General features: G+C 40.1%; 1 protein-coding gene across 1 annotated transcript; it reads right to left on the reverse strand.

Annotated features, from left to right (window-relative positions):
• Positions 1 to 800: 800 nt before the first annotated feature.
• On the reverse strand, positions 801 to 17,549 carry C7H10orf143 (chromosome 7 C10orf143 homolog). The gene is made up of 4 exons (XM_065407852.1): positions 17,472 to 17,549; positions 9,505 to 9,669; positions 9,324 to 9,389; positions 801 to 906 (listed from the first exon to the last, which is right to left on the reverse strand). The coding sequence occupies exons 1-4, from the start codon at positions 17,547 to 17,549 to the stop codon at positions 877 to 879; spliced, it is 339 nt and encodes a 112-aa protein (XP_065263924.1). The 3' UTR covers positions 801 to 876.
• Positions 17,550 to 18,062: the final 513 nt, after the last annotated feature.

The following is an 18,062-nucleotide window of genomic DNA, read 5'->3' on the forward strand; positions in this document are numbered from 1 at the left end:
CAACCAAACCAACAACTGGATAACAAGTGAGTCTTCCCTACTAGAGTCAAGCAGTGGCAAACTGGTTGTGTCCTTGGCAGCTTTGAACAGGGAACTGCATAGCACAGGTGCTACCATTCAATTTCACATGCTGGAATGTTGCAAAAATAATATTTCTCTTTCAGAGATAGGTGTGTGTGTAAAACTGTGTTCATTTATAAACAAGTGGAAAGTTCTTAAAAATGGATGGGGGATATGTTTTTGGTGAGTAACAAAGAAGTGCAAGCTTAAGACCAGATTGTTATTGGCCTCTGTGCAGGTGTACAAGGGCTGTGTGTGTGTGTGTGTAAAGAGAACCTCTGCTTTGTCACTCTGTACGGGCTTCTAGAAAAAGCTGGGCCACAAATGCAGTCCCTGTTCTCATCTGAGCATAAGGATGGTCACTACCAGTGTCCCAGTAGGTGCACAAAAGGAACAGAAAGTGGAGCAAGAGGACTAAGGATTTGCAGGATTGGACCAACACTGGGCTAACTAAACTCCTATAACAAAACAAAATCAGACCTACTTTCATGACTTTCTTTACCCACTACTAAAAACACCTATGTCTGAATGAAACACTAGCCTGCATGAAGGGCCTTGGGGAGGGAGTAGGAAGGAAGGATCAAGATGGAAGTTATTTGAACTAATAACTTGTTAAACTATAAAAACAAAGGAATATGGATTTTTGTATTAAAAATACAACATAACGCACAAAATCTTACATAATGTATAACAAATCTAGATCCACATTAATTGAATGGGTGTGTACAGAAATCCAGCTGTACGGCATTTACACATGCATGTTCTTATGTTTTAAAAACAGAAACTGAACATTGCTGCTTTGCAGGCTCTCTTCTTCTAGAAGCCCATAATATGGTTGAAGTGTCCCTGAAATGACAAAGTTTCATATGTCACAAAACAAAACCTAATTTAAAACTGGTGCAGCATTTTTGTCATTGTGCAATGAAACTCTTTGGTCAAAGAGAAATAGACAGTGTACAACTAAAAGCATCATACCTTGATCATCTGAATGACTTAGTGGACAATGGATAATCAAGGAAGTTTTTCAATGTAATTTTTATTGGTAACATGGTTCTATTTTGGATAAGACTTTCATATGTCAGGTTAAAATGTTATGCATGCAAAAAAGTATACAACAGAATTGCATACAATATACCGACAATTTTAACATCTCATTGGTAACTGTTAGCATGTTAGAAATCATACTCTTTTGATTAAATATAAAATATATTAGCACAGTCCAAGTGGGATAAGGTTTTATTTTCTCGCTGGGGACTTATTTTAAATTATCTTGTACATTTTTATGTATACATTTTTACATGACTAAATAAACTATTTGTGGGTACATATTTTACACACAGATCAAACAAAAATGACCCTCTCACACTGTGTAGCCTAATATAAAGGATTTTTCTTAAAAGTAATTCAAACAAGATTTGAAATTTATCTCAAAACATTTTTCACCTGTGCATTCCCACCCCTCCTCCCTTCTCTCACATTCAAAATCTGGTCCAGAGAATGCTTAAAAGTAGTAACTGTTGAAATAAAAACTTCTCCTCACCCCACCCCCAGTACTAGTTTAATAGAGTTGAATTTTTTTCACAGCACAGTATTTAAATATAATTTTTACCTTGCCCCTTCCTATATTGACTAACCAGTTTAAGCTTGAATCCTGTCCTCTCTACACTTTTAAGTGCAGACCTAAAAGTGGAAGTATTCATGAATTGCTGATGTTAGTCAAGTTCTTTACATTCCCCATAAACTGCATAAAATCAGGATTTCCCAGTGCAAAACTCAGTGCTTATAAAAGCTACCACCACTAACCACAACCACAAAAGGGCTGTCTCAGCCCATTAGGCTTTGTGTCTGATTTACCCCAATCTAGCTGCCATATTTTACTTTAATTCACTTGTACTCCGCTTTAACTGTAGACTGTACAGCTTCTTATGTGACTTTAATATATCTTATGTTATTCCTTGTAAAATCAATAGAGGCATGCTTTATCTCTTCCCACATCTGGGCTCCTCCTTCTTGTTACAGCCAGATATTGGAGCGCTATTTCCAGAGTAATTATTTTGAAAGGTATCAAAATTGAATCTCCGTGAATGACAATCCTTTAAATCTTTTAAGGTGAAATTTGAACTTGCAGAAAGTTACTAGTTAGCTGAGCTAGTAACACCTTTGCTAGGCTTTATACTGTAGTCTGATACACTGCAATTTAAAATTGTTTTGTGAATGAAAATAATGTACCAATTTGGTTCCTGATCAATTGATCAAAATATGTGTATTTTCTTCTCTTATGATATTGGCCAGAAGTAGCTAATTAGTCAAACAGGACGTAATGCGGGAGTCATACTATACATGCTGATCTTTAAGTAATCCATTACATTTTAATCCTTGACCTCTGCCTCCACTGACAATATGATCTCCTGTATCAAGCATGGACTAATGCTTTTGTTCCTAATCGCCTCATGGCACATTGAAGACATTATAGTTTCACTTGATCCAGACATTTTAAAATTGCTCTGCTTTAACTAGGAAAAGTATTTATCCATTCTGGGGTGGGCAAACTTACCTAGAAGAGTAAAAGAGAAGCCCTGTAAAGCTATAATTTGAAATTCTTATGTTTTGCAAGCTGAAATATACGGTGGGAAATAAATCTTCCGTTTTGGAATTGTGGTGTTCCTATATAGGAAAACTAGAGCTATTAAGAATAGACTAGGATAAAGAAAACTCTCTTTTCCACTATCAGATATGTCTACTGAATGCTCTAAATTTAAGAACAACATGAACAGATCATCCATGGTATTAGCCTTTCATAGATGCAACCACTTACACAAGGGCTGAATTTTACCTGGCAAGGTTTTTTTTGGGCTCATAAATTTGTTCTTACATTTACTGATGTAAAATGTAATGAAGAGAAGCACAAGACTACTGCATTTCTAATACTACTGCCAAAATAGAAATTGTTATTTGAAATTAAGAGGTATACACAAATATTACCTAAAGCTGGGTATAATGTATTCCAGTACTAATTTGCAACTGTGTAATTCATCAAAAATTAGTTTCACATTAAAACTGAAGAATCTTATTAACACTAATGCTGGCACTTGTAATTCTGAAAACCATTTAAAAAAGTTAGAGGTCAAAGAGTGACTTCTCTAAAATGGAAGTAACATTCTAAAACAATTTGGGTTTTGATCCAAGGATGCACTTTACAGTTTGCATGTCGAGAAAGAACAGGCAATATGTTCACAACAAAAGCTTACAAAACTTGATAATTCAAGCTGATTAATAGAACAGATTCTTCAATTTTCAGTGACTTCAGTGGGAGGGGAAGATAGTCAAGGGCAGATTTTTAAAGATATTTAGGTGCCTACAGATATGCAGTGGTGCCTATTGGGATTTTTAAAGGTGCCTACCTGCCTAACTCACATTGAAATCAACAGAAGTTAGATACCTATGTGCTTTTGAAAATCCCAGTAGGAATCTGATGCACCTTTAGGTGCCTACATACCTTTAAAAATCTGTGCCTTACAGGAGATGCTTGTTCCTCATTGGACTGAGATCTATAACAGGCTTCTTTTATTTAATTATTTTAAAAAGGTGATTAAAGCTTAATCCAATGTTGACAACTAATGTTGCAACTTTTGACTCTAGGCATGGAATCCTGGCCCTATTGATGTCAACAGCAGTTTTGCCACTGATTTAGCTGGGTCCAGGATTTCACCCTACATCAGTGATACCACTGGTCTACAATTTTTGAGAAGTCGTCTGCTTCAGAGATAAAATGTGCTATTTATTATGTATTTTGATGTGCTGAATTCAAATATGACAATTAAAACAACTGATTGGCTACTGTTTCTAAGATATTTAAGTTTTTACATTTTATGTCTATGTATATTGTGTAGATAGTAGAGTTTTAATCATAAATTGTAAACCTAGGTCTTTTCATGTGTTTATGGTTGCTTTACATGATAATATTTCACCTGTCCTGTTTATGTAACACTTTAAAAATCAGCAAAAGGGTTATATAAATAAAATTTATTATGAAACAAAAGGCAAAAAACTATTATGTACATAGTTTAGTCCTATTCAGCGTCTACTCGGCGCTTCTTGGCTTGTCTCTTGTATTCATTAAATGGAGCATCTCTTGTCACTGTCCAGCAATAGTCTGCAAGCATTGATGGGCTCCATTTGCCCTGATAGCATTTCTCCATTGTTGCAATGTCCTGGTGAAATCGCTCGCCGTGCTCGTCGCTCACTGCTCCGCAGTTCAGTGGAAAAAAATTTAGATGAGAGTGCAAAAAATGTATCTTTAGTGACATGTTGCAACCAAGGCTTTTGTATGCCTTGAGGAGGTTTTCCATCAACAACCTGTAGTTGTCTGCCTTATTGTTTCCGAGAAAATTTATTGCCACTAACTGGAAGGCTTTCCATGCCGTCTTTTCCTTGCCACGCAGTGCATGGTCAAATGCATCATCTGGAAGAAGTTCACGAATCTGAGGACCAACAAAGACACCTTCCTTTATCTTAGCTTCACTTAACCTTGGAAATTTTCCACTGAGGTACTTGAAAGCTGCTTGTGTTTTGTCAATGGCCTTGACAAAGTTCTTCATCAGACCCAGCTTGATGTGTAAGGGTGGTAACAAAATCTTCCTTGATTCATCAAGTGGTGGATGCTGAACACTTTTCCTCCCAGGCTCCAATGACTGTCGGAGTGGCCAATCTTTCTTGATGTAGTGGGAATCTCTTGCACGACTATCCCATTCGCAGAGAAAACAGCAGTACTTTGTGTATCCAGTCTGCAGACCAAGCAAGAGAGCAACAACCTTCAAATGGCCACAAAGCTGCCACTGATGTTGGTCATAGTTTATGCACCTCAAAAGTTGTTTCATGTTGTCATAGGTTTCCTTCATATGGACTGCATGACCAACTGGAATTGATGGCAAAACATTGCCATTATGCAGTAAAACAGCTTTAAGACTCGTCTTCGATGAATCAATGAACAGTCTCTACTCATCTGGATCGTGAACGATGTTGAGGGCTGCCATCACACCATCGATGTTGTTGCAGGCTACAAGATCACCTTCCATGAAGAAGAATGGGACAAGATCCTTTTGACGGTCACGGAACATGGAAACCCTAACATCACCTGCCAGGAGATTCCACTGCTGTAGTCTGGAGCCCAACAGCTCTGCCTTACTCTTGGGTAGTTCCAAATCCCTGACAAGGTCATTCAGTTCACTTTGTGTTATGAGGTGTAGTTCAGAGGAGGAGGATGGGAGAAAATGTGGGTCCTGTGACATTGATGGTTCAGGACCAGAAGTTTCATCCTCTTCCTCTTCCTCATCTGACTCAAGTGAGAATGATTCTGGTGCATCAGGAACCGGTAGTCCTTCTCCGTGGGGTACTGGGCGTATAGCTGATGGAATGTTTGGATAATGCACAGTCCACTTTTTCTTCTTTGACACACCTTTCCCAACTGGAGGCACCATGCAGAAGTAACAATTGCTGGTATGATCTGTTGGCTCTCTCCAAATCATTGGCACTGCAAAAGGCATAGATTTCCTTTTCCTGTTCAACCACTGGCGAAGATTTGTTGCACAAGTGTTGCAGCATATGTGTGGGGCCCACCTCTTGTCCTGATCTCCAATTTTGCAGCCAAAAGAAAGGCGATAGGCTTTCTTAACCATAGTGGTTATACTGCGCTTTTGTGATGCAAAAGTCACTTCACCACAAACATAGCAGAAGTTATCTGCACTGTTCACACAAGTACGAGGCATCTCTGCTCACTTTGGCTAAACAGAAATGTGTCCCTTTGCAAAATCAAACACTGACAAATAAGAGAGCATGACACTGTATGATTTCTAGAGCTGATATAGGGCAATTTGTTCAGCAGAGTGATGTAAGCTTCGTTATGATTGCATCATCCATGACTTCTAGGAATAACATGATGCAATTCATATCATGTATGACGCAATACCAGCTTCAGATTGCATCATTCATTGTTTTGCCTAAAAAGCAAGTACTGTCCAAACCCAGTCATAGATTTATTCATAGATCCAGTCAAAGATGTATTTTAGTCATTTCTGGTTTAAATTGAGATCCCTTCCCTTTATAACTCACGTATCCTCTGCCATTCCCAAGTCAAGGGTCGTATATACTGACCCAGTAGCATATCTTGAAAACTAGAGCCAATCAACAATTTTAAGCATCATTTTCGTTCTCAGTGACCCAGAATTAGTGAAGTTTGACTACATTTATTTCACAAGCATTTTGGCTGTAGAGCAGTGTACTTAGTGGTTCAAGACCTTAGTGGTTCAAGCGCCAAGTTAGCAATCAACATTACCCAAAATAGCCACAGCAGTGTGAATTCATTGTTTCATTTACTATAGTATGATATATTCATATTTATACAGTATGATGGGAAATATTTAGTTTATCTATATAATTCTCACAGCAAAATGACTGATCAAGTATTATTATTTTATCAACTACAATTGGTCAATAACATAGTAAAAGCATCCTGATTGGTTAATAACTAAATCACACAGTGTTTTAATATCATGTGCTGCAAAGAGCCCCAGGAGACACATTAAAGAGCCAATCGCGAGTCTCAGTCTGAGGGTACGTCTATACTACCCGCCGGATCGGTCTAGACGCGATAAATCAATCCCCGAATTGATGCCTGTACTCCACCTCATGAGGACGGCCAGGTAAGTTGAACTAAGATACTACGCGAATAGCGTAGCTGAAGTTGTGTATCTCAGGGTACGTCTATACCCAGCCGCTAGTTCGGCGGCTGGCAATCGAACTTCTGGGTGGACGCGATAAGTCGAACCCGGAAGTGCTCGCCGTCGACTGCGGTACTCCTGCTCGGCGAGAGGAGTACTGCGGAGTCGACGGGGGAGCCTGCCTGCCGCGTCTGGACCGAGGTAAGTTCGAACTAAGGTACTTCGAACTTCAGCTACGTTATTCACGTAGCTGAAGTTGCGTACCTTAGTTCGATTTGGGGGGTTAGTGTAGACCAAGCCTTAGTTCGAACCCTCCCCCTAGTGTAGCCCAGGCCTGAGTGTCACTGCCCTAGATGTTCAACCTTCTCCTCAAGATTGACTGACTAAGATGCCATTCACATATCCCTCCCATTCTCCTGCTGGCTGCTCTTGTGGAACTCTGCTTGGATGGATTCAACAGCAGAGGGTGCAAACAAAATGTAATAATAACTCTCAGAGTAATACATTTTTAGGGACTTCCCTGTAAGCTTGGTGTGTGGATGTCCAATGCATGGTAAATCTCCTGAGGGATCTGGTAGGAAATGACACTGTAGAGACAGCACTTCCTCTTTTGCCCATCTGTGACCCTAAGAGCACCCCAATGCTAGATGGCTAGGGCCTCCCTCGTATGTAACAGTACATTTCTCACACTGTTGTCGTGATACAGGAGAACCTCAGAGTTACCAACACCTCGAATGGAGGTGGTTTGTAACTCTGAAATGTTCATAAGTCTGAACAAAATAGTATGGTTGATCTTTCAAAAGTTTACAACTGAATATTGACTTGAAACTTTACTATGCAGAAGAAAAATGCTGCTTTTAGCCATCTTAATTTAAATGAAACAAGCACAGAAACAGTTTCTTTACCTTGTCAATTTTTTGTTTAAACTTTGCCTTTATTTTTTTTTTTAGTAGTTTACATTTAACATAGTACTGTATGTATTTGCCTTTTTTGTGTCTCTCTCTCTGCCGCTGCCTGACTGTATACTTCGGGTCGAAATGAGGTGTGTGATTGACCAGTCAGTTTGTAACTCTGGTGTTCGTAACTCTGAAGTTCTACTATATTTATTTAAAAGGTGTCTTGTAATATCATTTGAAAATTAATAAACTGGACATTAATATCACTGTGAAATGTTACAATGCTGTTTTTAAAACTATGAGTACTCTCTTATACTTTTCATAGACTGTAAACAGACAAAGGAGGCAAAACAGTTTCCCCCACCCCCAGACAAAGAAGAAAAGCAAACACCTCTGGCTCAACTGCAAATCAAGCCAGGTGTGACCAGAGACAAGGACAACTGGGCTATTCATTTGCAATGCAGATTCCATCAAGATCATTTGCATTGTAAATCAGAGGGGACTGCAAAATTAAGATGGCACAGGCTCCCTGGTGGACACAGAAAGCTGAGTCCCTAGGAGGGCTTCCTGACCCCGAAGACAAAGATAAACTTTGGAGACATAAGGAACTGCTGAAAGACTTTGGGGTGTCCATCAGCTGAGAGAACAAAGAAGCCAGCGCTTTGTAATTATGAAAGAAGGGTCCTGCTAAACAGGCTGGAAAATGCTGACAACTTGGTGTGAGTTAAAAAAATTGTTAGACAAAGCTATACTTTGCTAGAATTAAGTTTTAGACACTAGAGAGCATGATGTTTTTGTTAGTAACCCTTTCATATCTCTTTCACTCTTGCTTGAAATCACTTAAACCTATGCTCTTTCTTAAGAAACATATTCTTAGTTTTACTACACACCATCTGTGTTTGGGTGATACGGTGGTATTGGGTATAACTCCAGCTGATCTAACGAGCTGTTGTGTGTACTGGTTCTTTGGAGGCAGCGAACTCGGTGTTACCTCTGTGAATATCCAGTAAGAGGGAAATGGTTTTGGGGAGACTTGAACTGCAAGGGTTGTTGGGGTCACCCTGCAAGGAGTAACTGGGCTGGCCAGGGGAGACCATGGTGCTGTGAGCATGTTGCAGGTGTCAGGACTCTGAGCCAAAGCTGCATAGCACAGAGGCACCCAAGGATACAGGGCAGGAGGTGACAGAATGCCTTACTGGCCTGTGTGAACCCCCAAAGCATTACTCCATCGCTGGTATATTCAGCACAATAGCTAAAAATAGTAAGCAGGTACCTACTAAAAATCTGAATAAAATGTTCAGGGACTCTACTTTTTTTTCTTAACTATCTTAATGAGAAATACCAGTGGAAAAGAGGAGATTAGGTATTATTTTTACTTTAAAAAGCATTCAGTTACTTCAGTAAACTGCTTTTTAGAGCGAATTTGAAAAATATGTTTGCAATCTCTATATTTTCAACCTGATGCTGGAAACATATTAGTTTGTACTCTGCTAGCATACCTCGGAAAAACTAAATCAATCTGCCTTTTTTATTTACATGCTTTATTCCTGAGAAATGTAATTGCGATTTTTATTAACTTTATGTTTTATGGATCTAATATTTAAGAACAAGTCTATCTTTTATGTCACAGGAAGAAGGTTAATATACTTACAGATTCTCCTGCAATACATCTTGGGCAAGGCTGGGCAGTACCTTTGCTTCCATGATTTTGAAAAATCTAACAAAAACATACACAAAACTCTCAAAAAAAGCAATTATTTGCAATTTTATTATAAAATGTATTTTAAACATGTTCTACTAATAAATAGTTATTATTGGTGATGTAAACATACCATTGAATTTGGCTTTTCCTTAGGAGTCTGAGGAATAAATTGTTCTGTGGTACCTTTCTGTTTAGAATCCAGCTCCATAGTCCAGTAATCCATAGCACATTCATTTAATTGGTGGCAAAAATCACTCTCATTTGGAACGGTCTCTAAACTCTTGCATACTCGTTTCTAAAAGAATAAAAAGCAATATTTACCTGTCCTCATAAAATACAGTCCACTGCAATTAAAAAAAAAAATACTGAAAACCTGTAACAGATAAAAATCTTGAGTTCAATTCTCAAGTGTGCAAAATTTCCATAGCCCGATTATATTGAGGGGCTTTACAGAATAAGATGAGGATGGGTAAAAATTTCAAAAGCATCTAAGTCCCATTTTCAAAAATGACTTAGGCATTCCAGATCCTAAGTCCCATTGACTTTCAATGAGACTTAGGCTCCAGCATCTCTAAGTCACCTTTGAAAATAGGATTTAGGCTTCTAAATAACTTAGCTTTGAAAATTTCCCCCAATATCTTTTTGAACCAACTTTGTTTTTAGGAATAGCAACATTTTAATATGTGGTATCATGGTATAATATTCTACATTTTCCTCTTTGTACCCCAGTGTTGATCAGTGTTACATATTGGCCCACTAGCATAGATTGCTTTGCAGATCCCAATACTGTCTATTGACAGAGTCAATCTTCACAATGAATGTCAAGTGAAATATTCTTTCTCTCCCAGTAGCATAAGAACTTCATAGGCAGGAGATGACTTGCCAGCAAACTAACCAGGCTCCTGAAGCATGGAAACTAAATTTAAAATTTGAATATGTATAAAAAAATCCTGTTATGTAAAAATAAAATGGATCAATACGCCAGGAACCTCAGTGGAGAACAGTTGAAACAAGAAAACTACTGAGGAATAAAGCATATTTGTAAGGGAAGTAAATCAAAAAGTAAAATATGTATTGTACTAAGAAAGTGAATAATATAATAACATAGTCTGAGAAGGTCCTCTAAAGACAGGCTTCCCTCCACTGGGAAAACATCCTCTTCCCTTTTGTTGTTGTAGAATTTGTCCTTTATTAAAAGCTATGGTATACCAGTACAGCAACATAACTAACAAGATGTATGAGATGAAGGATAAAAGGAAAAAGTGATTTACTGCTATGCATCATAAGAAATTTGGCTTATCAAAAATAAATTCAAGGTATTGTTTTTTGGATTTAAGATACTTAATATCAGTGAGAGAAATTTAGCATACAGAGTAGTTGGCTGACAAAATCTTATACTGATGCCAAGAGAACTTGAAGTTTCTAGAGAGGTTGGCTGCAGAGAAGGCTAAACTATACTGAAATTCTCTGACAGCAGAGCATCATCTCAGGGAAGAAGAACAATAAACCAATAAATCAATTCTGACTGTGGACAGAACCCAGTTAATGCAAGATCTATTAAGTTTACAATTAATAAGGCCCAACAGGTCAGTTGTTCAGAAAGCCTAGTTTCTACGAGGCAAGATTACATCAGAATGACCCTTTATTTATCAGGAATGGTAAACTCAATCTATATATATATATATATATATATATATATATATATATATATATATATATATATATATATATATATATATGTTTCACTCTATATGCATCCGAAGAAGTGGGTTGTAGCCCACGAAAGCTTATGCTCTAATAAATTTGTTAGTCTCTAAGGTGCCACAAGTACTCCTGTTATTTTTGAGGATACAGACTAACACGGCTGCTACTCTGAAACTCAATCTAATGATCACTTTATGCACTATATCCAATGTGGGTCCAGGGCTCAAGACAAGAAACACAAGTCACATTCTATCCTAGGAAAGACAGAAAAGAACAGATCATTCTATAGAGAAGATACACACCAACCTATCTTTTTAGGAGCAAAGTATGTGTGAGTGTTTGGAGGAGAAAGGGGAAGGTTTCCAGATAAATCTCTCTTCCCCTTGAGTACTGGTGAAGTTGCCACAAGTTTATTTCCTGTCTTTGTAGAATACACTGATCATGAAAAGGTGATACAGATGGTGCAAGAACTAATATGAAAAATTAACTGAGCTAAATGCTATTGCAGATGGTTTTGAGAGACTGTCAACTGCTTTCTTATAATTTTAAATATACACACACACACACACACCGAAAGATTTATAACATTTTCTTAGAAGCTTCAATGTCAAGTGCTTATTCCTATTGTCATTTGTTCTCTCTTTGCCAAACATTTTTCTCCTGTATATACTAATAACCACACTGGCAGCTGTTTTGTTTTATCTTTTGTTTATAGTATATCTCAGCCTGTGTCCCAGCTGGATGACAGCAAGTATGTACAAAACAGACTCCGAACGTGCAGTCTTAGAGAATGCTGAGCCCTTTGCTAACCTTCAAGTCAAAGTACTTGGAAATTAATACAAAGTTAATAAGGAACCTCTCAAAAATTAGAGCTCTATCTTAAGTCAAGCTCCTATAATATACAGGAAGAATTACCCAAACATAGAAAAGGGAACCATATAGACGAATAATATGCAAAGGAGTGTGAGGGAGGCTAAGATGAGACAAGAGGGAGAGAAGAGAGGACACAAGGAATCTTCCCTCTGCACAGGAACCTAGCAACTAGCTTTTTGCACTTAGAGTAAAAAGAATGAGGAAGGCTAGTATCCAAAGTGGTGCTAGCCTTTCCAGAGAGGACAGCATTATGGCACCTTTCCTCCTCTGCAGCAGAACGCCCACCATGCCCTTTGAAAGGATGTCAGTGTCTGAGTTTCCTCTGGGCTCCCCAGGGTACTGACTGCCACAAGAATGATGCCTCCAGAAGATCCTGCTAGAACCATGTAGATGCACACTACACCCTTTGTAGGCAGCAATTTAATAGCCACAGTCAGGCCCAAAGATTCCATGTTAGAAGGAACCTAAAAGGGAAGAGTTTCGCTGTTTAAAAACGAAGTGTAGAGCTATGTACAATGCTCTGCAAATTATAAAACAAGACCAGTTTCCCAGCTTTAATACTAGTGGTAATCTTAAGGCTTTTACTATTAGTTTAAGTCTAAAACAGAAACTAGTTTCCACTTCCTTGGCTTATAGAACACCTGTGCTGCAATCATAAGCAGCTACTAATTTGCTCCTTTAGAGGAAAATTCTCCTTTTGGATTGTGACTAGTAATTTGCTCTCTAGATGCAAGGATCTCTCACAGGAAAGAGAGAGCAGAATATGCAAGTTGGGATCTGGCATGTGGCTCTGAAAGGATAATTTTATCTCCTCTCTGAAAAATGGTCTCTCTAACTTATTTGTCACTGCACATGGACAAACTACAATGCCTGAGCCAGGACAAGTCATTATCTGGCTGTGTAACCTCAAAAAGGAACAAAGAGAAGTTCTTTCTTTCTTATGCATTCTACTCACTTATAGTCAGACAGGGTTTGAAAGCAAGAGTTCACTAACAGACTTTTATTTTCTTACCTGTAAATGGTATTTCTCTGATGGACAAGGTTAGCCTCTAACTAGATAGGTTTTTGCTCATGTCACACTCAAACAGGCATGCTCAACCAATGGAGTAAGAGCATATGAGCACCAACACAAGTTGTCCTGAGGCTCCTGTTAATTTCCCCAAAGTGAATGCCCTGGCACTCACTATAAAGAAAAATGCTTACAAGCTAGGAGGTGAGAGACACCTTCCTGGAATGAATTTGGTTAGAGAAATGAACTCATTCAAGCTTAAAACTTTTATTCTGAGAATGCAACAATAAACTCCTAACAGACTCTCCTCGTGAGACATTTCAGAAGTAGGACAGTAGCAAGTGAATACTGTTAGTATTGCCAACTGGTAATAAGGAAGAATACCAACTAAAATGCGGCTATTTGTTCATCAATACCATTTAGGCTGTGTCTACACTGCCACTTTCAGCGCTAAAACTTTTGTCATTCAGGGGTGTGAAACCCCCCCCCCCCCGAGCAACAAAAGTTTTAGCGCTGAAAAGCGCCAGTATAGACAACGCTTTATCGCCAGGAGCCGATAAAGCTCATTTGGGGTGGGTTTTTTCTATTGCCGGGACAGCTCTCCCCCGGCGATAAAGCATTTACACTGCCCATGTCACAGCGCTGCCACGGCAGCGATGCCACATGGGCAGTCTAGACATACCCTCAGAAATAAGTAAAACTGTCTACAGACTGACCTCATCCACTCAGAGAATAACTATACGGGCGGGATACAACATTCCCTTTTAAAACAGATGGGACATCACAAGCTGCAAAGCCAGAACAAATACTGAGGAAAGCTGTGTCAGTAGAAGCATGTATGTCTGCCACGTAAGGGCTAATAATAGTATATATGTAGAACCACTTAATCGCATATCAGGTCTGTGCTGACCATGGGCAACATGGCTGCAAGAAGTATATCATCCTATGGACATTTTCAGAGAGCATGTATCTAAATGGTCTGTGTGCCTGTTCAGTGTATGTTTTAGTGAATGGAAGGTTTCGCACATCGAAATACGTTAGCACTGTGGAAGCAACTGTGTTAATGTACGTCATAGTCATGTGTAGGTTAATACACTATGACTCTTGGCTTATGACAGATGTTAACCTGGGACTGGGGGATGTGCAGTCATTGGTTCCCATCCTGTGGGTTTAACAACCACTTCTGTAACACATACGGGATGGTTCATGGTTTGTGGGTGCAGCTGTGAATGATGGTTGAGTGGGGGTTGAGTAGATACAAGTCTAGTCAATACTTGTATCAATTGTTCTCCCCAGGGTCTTGATTCAGAAAGACGGCAAGCCTCAAAATGATATGAGCACTTATGTGGGGACATGTGCTAGTGAGGTAGCAGTTGGTAATTTGGAAGATGACTTTTGTTTTACAGCAGTGATACTCAGACTGAGGCTCGTGAGCTGCAAGTGGCTCTTTAATGTATCTCCTGTGGCTCTATTCAGGATGTGATATTGAAACACTGTGTGAGTTAATTATTAACCAATTGGGATGCTTTTACTATGTTATTAACCAATTGTAGCTGATAAAATAATGTTTGGTCAGTCATTTTGCTGTGAGAATAATATATATATATATGAATTCACACTACTGTGGTCCTTTGGGAAACGCTGATTGCTAATTTGGCTCCTGAACCACTGAGGTCTGAGTATTACTGTTCTACAGTATGCCCTGTTGCATTCCTCTGACTGTAGGGTGCTATGTATCTGCATCAACATGCTTCGTCTGGGTGGCAAACTATGTCCTTTTTCTTAACTGCTAAAGATTATTCTCTCATGTTTAGGCTGATGAGCAGTCATGGATCCTGATATTCATTTGCAATACAAATTAACTTAGCTAGCTACTCCTAACTTTCACTACCAAAAAGAAGAGGAGAATAAGAACCATAGCATGTTCCTCCCACCATGAGAAGTGTTGTTTAAAGCAATATTACATGCTGGCTGCTTGGTAGGAATGTGCTACAGGTCTGCAAAATTTTGTGTACTGCTCTAATACTAATAGCATGCCTTCCCAGTGATACATGGGTGCTTGACATAACACATGGATTTCTAGTACAAGAGGCAATAATTGGTTATGATGTATCATTTCCATTGTGCAGTTGACTAGCATCCTGTGAGAACTATGGGACCTAATTGCCTACACAGCCAGGGGAGTCACACATACCCAATCCCAGTTGTCTTCATGGCTGACCTGTGTGGTGCCCTCCCATTCTACAGGGCTCAGATGGTTTATTTCCTGGATATTTATGAGCTAGTGTTATGGACAACATATGGGCTCTAGGAAGGCACTATGAGCCACTATTTTGATTCAACTGGTACAGTTTTCCCTGCTCAAGGCCCATGTCTTGGGTGTTTTACAATCAATATTAAGTGGTGCAATGTCTACTTGGCTCAGTCAGTATTACAGAGGGAGGGACGGCCAGTTCTTAACCAACATCTAGGCACGGTGATTTATTGATAGCTTTTTACTTTTTTGGATTCACCACAGAATGGTTATCAATGTTCATAAATATCCCTTAGCGGAGTTGTGTGATACTGACTGCTGCCTGTGACTGCACACGCTGGGACATGAGCAGAGGTTCAGAACTCCTCCAATCAGCAAATATCAGTTTGTTAGTCCTGTTTCTTTCCTTAATGATGATTTTCTCACAGTGAGCCTATTATGTTGCTGTTGGGCTTGGGATCATAATGACTTATATAATTTTTGCCTCCAGCTTCATTTTATGTTTGCTTCTTCATTGGATAGGTTCCACTAACCGGAAGTGGTGGATGGGTAGCCTGTATGTAATGGGAAAGGAGGACGACAGAGGTCATGACAGATTTTACCAGTTTTCTTATTGAAAAGGTCAGCAAGATCTTGCATATATAGAGGAAATGTACTTTCTAACTATGAAAATAGTTAAGCACTGGAACAGGCTTCCAAGGGCGGTTGTGGAATCCTCATCATTAGGTGTTCGTCTAACCAAACCATCAGTGTACTTGTGAAAGTAAACACGTAATTCTATTTCAATTTTAACTTTAATTTTGCTAACAACAAATAAATACTTCAATACTTTAGCTAGGGCTAAATTCTGCATGAACGCATTGGTGTGGAAGGTTTTGCAGGGTTGGGCCTCTAGAGAGTTCAGTAATATTTCAGTACTAACGCTAGGGGGCCAACAGCCAAAACTCCAGCCAAATAAACTCAAATTACAATAGTTAATGGCATATAGTTCAGAAAGTTCACCACTTATCCTTCTAACCTAAGACACTACATTTTTAATTGTTAGTAACTTCTTAGTTTACACGAAACCTATCCAAAGCCTATTACATTTGGAGGAAAGCCTCAAATTAACCTTAATGGATCACTCAAACCATATAGTGCTTTTACTTAAACAATGAAAAACTTCATTTACAACAAAATGAATGAGACTTTTCCATTGTTCCTCCTGCAAGTGTCTTGAGAGCAAAATATCCACAATCCTTTACTCTCTCTCATATCAATATCTACTCAAGGTTAAGCAACAACTAACAATTAGAACATGACTGTATTATAACACAAATACTCATTTAATTTCTAGAGAACATACCCATTACTGTACATGTACTATCACAAAAACTTTCTTTGTAGGGCTTTTCTTGAGTTAACGACTCAAACCTGCAGTTTTTACACAGACAAATTGCTTCTTGTTGATTTGTGCTCCAATCCTGCAAATATGCAGATGTGGAATTTGATCACATGAAGCTATGTGAGTAAAGTTACAAGCACAAGTGTCTGTGGGACTAGAGCTGTAACTATGAAATTTGCTTCAGCAAAGATTGCAAGAATGGGCACAACATATAGTTAATATTGGATATAGCAACTTATACTACATGCAGCGTCTTCAGTAGGGTCATCCCTCGGTGGCTGTCAAGGGCCAAATGTATGCCAAAGGCCCAACACAACGGATCAAAACTTGCAGGAAACCTAAAAGTCCATGGTGGACTAATCCCTTTAGTGTAAGTAACTCGTTTTCATAGCTGAAAGAGGTCAATATCATTATCCACATTTTACAGCTGGGGAAACTGAGTCAGGGTACGGGGAAGTGATTTGCCCAAGGTGAAGCTGATACATCTGATGCCACTACCTTTCATCAATAAAAGTGAGGGGGGCTTCCAATCTGAGTGGATGCCAGCGAGCTCTTTGGAAAGGACAAGGAGGGGTAGTGCCCAGCACAACTGGGAGTAGTGTAAACGGAAGGGGGAAGTGCGGGGTTTGCAGCTGCTAGGAGCTTACAGCGCTAGCTCAGTCTCTGGGGCTCCAGCCAGGAGTTAGCGGCTGCGAGCGCCGCTCGGGAATCTGCCGGGTAGCAGCAGAGCGCTGCGGGCCTGGCAATGTGCCCGCGGAGCCAGGAGTGCTCCGCAGTCGCGCCGGGGCACGGCCCGCCGCCGGAAACCGCGGAGCCCTCGGCGCGGCGGCGACTCGTACGCACCGCCCTACTCCCTCCGGGTGCGGAACTTACGCGCTCCGGTTCTCCCGGCTCCTGCGGGAGCAGCGCCCCCCGCCGCCGCCGCCGCGTGTGCAGCGCCAGCAGCTCCATGCGGCCCAGCGCCAGCCGCTGGTCTCCCTAGCCCGGCGCTCGGTCCGCAGCCAGTGCGCAAAACCCCGGTCTAGCGCGCGGTCTAGGCCCGGGCCGGCAGCGAGTCCCCCTGGGGCGGGCGGCTGGGCGGAGACAGGGCGGGTCGGCCCCGCCTCCCGGGCTAGGGGAACCTCTTGGTGCAGAACGAGCACAGGCCGTGCACAGACAGCCAGCTGGTCAAGCACAGGCGCTGGGACATCGCTATGCACGTACACGGATGGACAAACAAACACACCCCAACCCACAGCAGCTGCCCCTCTAGGCAGTATAGTCCCTGGTTTCTGGGGCAGGTTGTGCAGGCGAAACCATTATAATTTTTTCACTCAACCCTTCTCCAAAACATTTTCTTCTCAAAGTGCATTGCCATTGAACGAATGTGTGTGTGTGTATGCCTGTGACCTAGCTCCACACCCACCGGCATCAGCGACATAAAGTTACTTTTAAAATAACCTGAGAAATACTTTCTTGCTTTGT

Source organism: Emys orbicularis, chromosome 7, assembly GCF_028017835.1.
Source record: "Emys orbicularis isolate rEmyOrb1 chromosome 7, rEmyOrb1.hap1, whole genome shotgun sequence".
NCBI classification, from domain to species: domain Eukaryota; kingdom Metazoa; phylum Chordata; order Testudines; family Emydidae; genus Emys; species Emys orbicularis.